Below are 6,442 nucleotides of genomic sequence, written 5' to 3'. Positions count from 1 at the left end.
ATCAAGGGTTATGCAGATAAGGCAGGAACAGGATACTGATTAGGGATGATCAGCCATGATCATATTGAATGGTGGTGCAGGCTCGAAGGGCAGAATGGCCTACTCCTGCACCTATTGTCTGTGTGGAGATCGCATGTTCTCCCCGTTCTGCATGGGTGCCCTCCGGGTGCTCCAGTTTCCTCCCACAGTCCATAGACGTGCAGGCTGGGTGGACCGGCCAAACTTAATTGTCTGTAGTGTCCAGGGATGTGCATGCTAGGTGGATTAGCCAGGGTTACTAGGGATGGGCATGGGTTTGGGTGGGATGCTCTTTGAAGGGTGAGTGCAGACCTGATGGGCCAAATAGCCTCCTCCTGCACTGCAGCAACTCGATAATTCTATGACAGGGTAGATATGGCAAGGCGGTTTCCCCCTGTGAGAGAGTGTCAAGGACCAGAGGGCACCATCTCAGAGTAAGGGGTGCAACACCTAAGACCCAGGTGAGGAGGAATGCCTTCTCTCAGAGGGGAACGAATGGGTGGAATTCCTGACCGCAGATGGCTGCAGAGGCTGGGGTGCGACGCATGTACGAGGCTGAGGTAGACAGATTGTCGATCAGGAAGGGGAGTCAGGGGAAAAGGCAGGAAAGGGGAGGTGAGGGCTATCAGGTCAGCTACGATCGCACTGAAAGGTGGAGCAGACTCAATGGGCTGAATGGTCTACTCTGGCCCTAGACCTTGCGGTTTAGCTGCCGGAGATACTCCGCTGGGGAGGCAGCACCTGCAAACTGTGCTGTTCATCGTTCCAATCCGAGGAGCATTCACCAGACGTCAGTCAGATGCTGCCAGCCCCACAAGGCCCTTGGCCATTTCCTGGCGCACACTGGGTGCTCTGGGAGATGCTCACCGTTCTTGAGGTGTTTCTGAACCGAGTCTCGCTCTGCTGGCTGCTGGGAGCCCAGTGTAAACGCCTTCTTCAGGGAACGCTTAGCAGCCACAAAGTCTCCAAGATTCAGGAAGACCTGAGGGGAGAACAGAGGGAGTGGGGGGGTTAACACTCAGCTCCTGCACACTGACGGACAGAACACCTGGGCAAGGTAATGCTCTCCCTGATCACACGTATGAAGTGATCCTTCAGCCTGACGCGCCAACTCAAACCCCCGGATCTCATTTCAAGACAATGCCATGACCCACAACACCCCTTGCACCACAGAAAACAGTTTCTCTCGATCTGTCCAATCAGAGGCTTTGATTAAATGAGGCAATTCTCCAATCTTTTACACATGAGGAAGACTCTGCAGCAATAATCAACATTCATTGTAAAACATGATCAAAATCTTTTAGCCATTACAATTTAGACCAAGTTTAATTCTTAAAGATGCGCCCTCACTCACTCATCCTTTCTTATCCATCTTATGGAACTAATACCATTCCTCTCTGTCCCTCCTCCACCCAGACAACCTGACTGCTGAGAGCCTCCCTCATCCAGCTGCTCAATGCTGAGGGACCTGCACTCCGCACTGAGACCCTCCCTCAATGCTGAGGGACCAGCACTCCACACTGAGACCCTCCCTCAATGCTGAGAGATCTGCACTGAGACCCTCCCTCAATGCTGAGGGACCAGCACTCTGCACTGAGACCCTCCCTCAATGCTGAGGGACCAGCACTCCACACTGAGACCCTCCCTCAATGCTGACCCTCCCTCAATGCTGAGGGACCAGCACTCCACACTGAGACCCTCCCTCAATGCTGAGGGACCAGCACACCACACTGAGACCCTACCGCAATGCTGACGGACCAGCACTCCACACTGAGACCCTCCCTCAATGCTGAGGGACCAGCACTCCACACTGAGACCCTCCCGCAATGCTGACGGACCAGCACTCCACACTGAGACCCTCCCTCAATGCTGAGGGACCAGCACTCCACACTGAGACCCTCCCGCAACGCTGAGAGATCTGCACTCTGCACTGAGACCCTCCCTCAATGCTGAGGGACCTGCACCCTGTGTTGCACTTCTCTCTCTTACTCACCTGTCCGATGCTGCTGAAGCACTCGCTCTCCATAAACTTTTCATTCATTTTCTTGGCACACTCCTTTGCAGCTTCCAGACAGCGCACAGCCTTGGAGTGCTGGCCATTGCGCCAGTGGATAGTGCCCAGGTTGAAATTGGCTCGGTACAGATCCTCGTACAGATGGTTCTGCCTGACAGAGGGTGTAAGACATCATCTGTTTAGAACATATGTATTCCTCAGAGATATTTTAACCATCTTATTAATCTGATTCGCCAACCTCAGGAATTTATGAATATTATCTCTTCCCTTCCTCAACTCTCTTCTGGCCTGCCACATTTCCCTCAATATAATAAATTGAGGTTGGAATCACTCTATGTTACCAGACCACAGGACAAGACAGAGGGGGACTGCTGGAGCTGCTTTAACCTGAGGGACACCACGCCTCAGGTGCTGGGAAAAAGTGAGGAGAGTCCTTCAACGGTAACCTCAGCCATCGTGGTCGGTGTCATTCCACACCACTCTGCTGGCTGAGCTAATACCATTCACACAATTCTGCCTCAGCACTTTCATCCAAATTGTGTGCTATTTCACACTTGCTCACATGAAAGCGTTATCTGCCCATTTCAGCCAGTTCACCTCTGAAAATGCAGCAAAATAGTGAACAGCACCACTGTCAAACTTGTGCTCCCTATTCCCAAGTGCAGGATATCTGGGTTTGAGGAGGGAAGCAGCCATCACTGTATTGAATCCTGGGATAGCTCAATGCACACTTCCCTCAGCAAGCAAACTGCTTATTCACCACTAAGCTCTGCAATCTATCCCTTAGTCAAACCAAATACCCAAGCTACCATCTCCTCCTTTATTATTTACGTCCAGTTTCCAAAAGTGGAGACTTTATCAGATGCCTTTTGAAAGCCGAAACATACTCCATTTCCAACAATCTCTCAGCAGTAGCTGAGAATTTACTTTGTCCTTGACGATGGTTTCTAGTCATTTTTCAAATTAGTGACATGAAAGTTGAGAGGGTTCAGAAAAGATTTACAAGGATGTTGCCAGGGTTGGAGGATCTGAGCTACAGGGAGAGGCTGAACAGGCTGGGGCTGTTTTCCCTGGAGTGTCGGAGGCTGAGGGATAACCTTATAGAGGTTTATAAAGTCATGAGGGACATGGATAGGGTAAATAGGCAAAGTCTTTTCCCTGGGGTCGGGGAGTCCAGAACTAGAGGGCATAGGTTTAGGTTGAGAGGGGAAAGATATAAAAGGGACCTAAGGGGCAGCTTTTTTACCCAGAGTGTGGTACGTGTATGGAATGAGCTGCCAGAGGAAGTGGTGGAGACTACACAAATTGCAACATTTAAGAAGCATCTGGAGGGTATATGAATAGGAAGGGTTTGGAGGGATATGGGCCAAACGCTGGCAAATGGGATTGGATTAGTTTAGGATATCTGGTCAGCATGGATGAGTTGGACCAACGGGTCTGTTTCTGTGCTGTACATCTCTATGATTCGTTGTACTGGATCACCTTGCCAGAGGGAGAGGAATTTCCCAGAGCTGTGTTCTCATTCCTTATTGACCTTGCTTTTTTTTTTCAGTTTTCTCCTTCTGCCAGGAGATTGCAGGGTCCCCAGGGGAGGGAGCGAAGGGCAGACAAAGTATTTTGTTTGGGGCACTTCAGCCACCCTGAGGTTGGATGGAGAAGCTGCTGCTTTCCAGCCCATTGTGTCTGTAAATCTACCCACATCAGAAAAAGCCCAATCCCTGTCCCTCCTGGGACTGGCAGAGGGAGAGGGGGGAGTGTCAGCCCCCCAGGTCCACAGTCAGTACTTACTCAGCGATGAAGACGCTCTTGCGGATGTAGTGGTTGCATTTCTCTGGCTCTTTCAGGCTGTCGTAGAGGAAGCCGAGGTTCAGGTAGAGTCGGGCTCGCATCTCACTCAGTTCATGGCGGGAAGCCTTACCTGGGAGGCCGAAGAAACACTGACTAGTCATTGCAGAGGGGGAACATACCAAGGTGATAAACTCGAAAAGGGAGGGTGCTGAGAGGGTGGGAGGAAGTGAGACACTGTGGTGTAAAATTCCAAGCAGTGGAATGTGGTGAAACGGTTAAAAATTATGTCCCAATACATGTGTGAATCTAACCGGAATGGAGGTGTTGCTTAGTCCCGTGTGAATCTTGTTATACACCTTCCCGTGTGAATCTTCTTATCTGTATGTAACCAGAATGGAATGTGTTTTTTAGCCTTGCTCTGCTGTTCACATGAATGTTTATATCTGGAAAAGAATAAAAAGCTGGAAAAGTCTCCAGTTCGGTGAGTCTGCTCCGGGGTTACATTTAACCGCCGAGCGTGGGTTGTTGGCAACCGCTCTACAAGAACTGACGGCTCCCAGTTTTTGTAACATGTAGAGTGAATATAAGCCAGACCCGCTTCTTATCTGTATGTAACCAGAATGGAATGTGTTTTTTAGCCTTGCTCTGCTGTTCACATGAATGTTTATATCTGGAAAAGAGTATATCAGCTGGAAAAGTCTCCAGTTCGGTGAGTCTGCTCCGGGGTTACGTTTAACCGCCGAGCGTGGGTTGTTGGCAACCGCTCTACGAGAACTGACGGCTCCCAGTTCCGGTAACATGTAGAGTGAGTATAAGCCAGACCCGTTGTGGCGACGCTGCGGGGAATAAAATGCCCATATTCTAGCAGACTCGCCTCTTGGTCGGTTGTTCTGTGTCAGACTACTCTCCTACGAACCTGACCTTGAGAACTTTTTAAAACAGACACCTTGGAGGGCATGGTCACAGGTCACTGAAGGTGGCAAGATGGGTAGATAAGGTGGCACAGGACACTATCCTCATCTGGTAGAAACGGTGGTAGAGGACACTATCGCTCATTGGGTGAAGGATATTGTATTATGAAGTTTTTCTGCATGGTTATGGGTCCTTGGTACAATATGACATTCCCACAATCTCTCCCTTCCTTTTATTTGCTGATTACCATCAGTCCCATCACTATCCTGCTCTCCTACCTTCTCCTTTACCTCAGATTTTATAATTTCCACCCCACCCCCACTTCACCACTTAGTTTAAAGCCGTGTCCCCAGCGCTGGGTCTGTGATTCACCAGGATTCTTGTCCCAGAACGGTTCAGATGAAGACCATCCCATTGGAACAGCTCCCTCCTTCCCCAGTCCAGGTGCCAAGATCACATGAATTCACACCCATTTCTCCCACACCAATCTATGAGCTACACACTTCCCTCTGCAATCTTGTTGGCCCTGTGCCAGTTAGCTTCAATCTAGAGATTGTTCCCTTTTTGGTTCCGCTTTGTAATTTAGTCCCGAGCTGCTGATATCCCTCAGTTTCACAGCAGTAGTCCGAGATGGAATAACTGAAGGATCTTCCAGTGAGGCTTTTTGGGAGGAGCTAAGAAATAAGAAGGGGATGGATGGTGATGTTATTGGGGTCGTACTATAGGCCCCCAAATAGTCAATGGGAATTAGAGGAACAAACACTTGCAGGAGCAATAGGGTTCTCATAGCAGGGGATTTTAATTTTCCTAACGTACACACGGACTGCCAGAGGGTTAAGGGTTTAGATGGGGTGGAATTTGTTAAGTGCGTTCAGGAAAGTTTCCTCAAGCAGTCTATAGAGGGTCCTACTCAGGAAGGGGCAAAACTCAACCTACTCTTGGGGAAAAAGGGCAGGACAGGTTACGGGAGGTGACAGTAGCAGAGCGCTGTGGGACCAGTGAGCATAGTTCTATTAATTTTAAAATAGTTAGGGAGAGGGACAAAACTAGCCCAGAGGTTCAAGTTCTAAACTGTGGTAAGGTGAACTGTGATGGAATTAGACAGGAGCTTGCAGGGGGTTGTTTGGAGTAGTCTGTTTACAGGCAAAGGGGCCTCTGGCAAGTGGGAGACCTTTAAAAGGGAGATAGCTCGCGGTCACGGTCTATATGTTCCTGTGAGGGTGAAGGGCAAGGGTGGCAGCCCCAACTGGGAACCCAGGGATGACAAAGAGATATCGAGGTTTTAACCAGAAAAAAGGAGGAGGTGTGGCTCAGCTACGGGCAGCTGGGATCAAGGGAATCTCTGGCAGTAAACAGGGAATACAGGACTTTACTGAAGAAGGAAATCAGGAGGGCAAAAAACGGGCATGAGGTAGCCTTGGCTAAGATCAGGGACATTTTCAAAGAGGTTCTTTAAGTATATTAAAGAAAGAGAAGAGAGCCCCTCAAGGACCAAAGTGGACATGTTGGTGTAGAACAACATGGAAATAGGTGTGGTCCTCAATGAGTATTTGTCCTCTGTGTTTACTGTGGAGAAAGACATGAAGACTTGGGGAAGTTAGTGATGATATCTTGGGGACAGTCCATATTACATTAGAGGCAGTGTTGGATCTATTAGAATGTATGAAGGTGGATAATCTCCTTGTCCTGACCAGATATATCCAAGAGGCT

General features: G+C 49.3%; 1 protein-coding gene across 1 annotated transcript in view; it reads right to left on the bottom strand.

Annotated features, from left to right (window-relative positions):
• tonsl (tonsoku-like, DNA repair protein) overlaps positions 1-6,442 on the bottom strand; it is a 67,062-nt gene that overhangs the window by 41,418 nt on the left and 19,202 nt on the right. Inside the window, exons 7-9 of the mRNA XM_043691082.1 lie at positions 3,821-3,950; positions 2,012-2,183; positions 886-1,000 (exon numbers count right to left, since the gene is read on the bottom strand). Coding sequence (XP_043547017.1) covers positions 886-1,000; positions 2,012-2,183; positions 3,821-3,950 — 417 coding nt within the window. The remainder of the gene's footprint in view (positions 1-885; positions 1,001-2,011; positions 2,184-3,820; positions 3,951-6,442) is intronic.

The sequence above is a fragment of the Chiloscyllium plagiosum genome, chromosome 5 (assembly GCF_004010195.1).
Source record: "Chiloscyllium plagiosum isolate BGI_BamShark_2017 chromosome 5, ASM401019v2, whole genome shotgun sequence".
NCBI classification, from domain to species: domain Eukaryota; kingdom Metazoa; phylum Chordata; class Chondrichthyes; order Orectolobiformes; family Hemiscylliidae; genus Chiloscyllium; species Chiloscyllium plagiosum.
The sequence above is the reverse complement of the archived record's forward strand: the minus strand, read 5'-3'. Positions and strand labels throughout refer to the sequence as shown.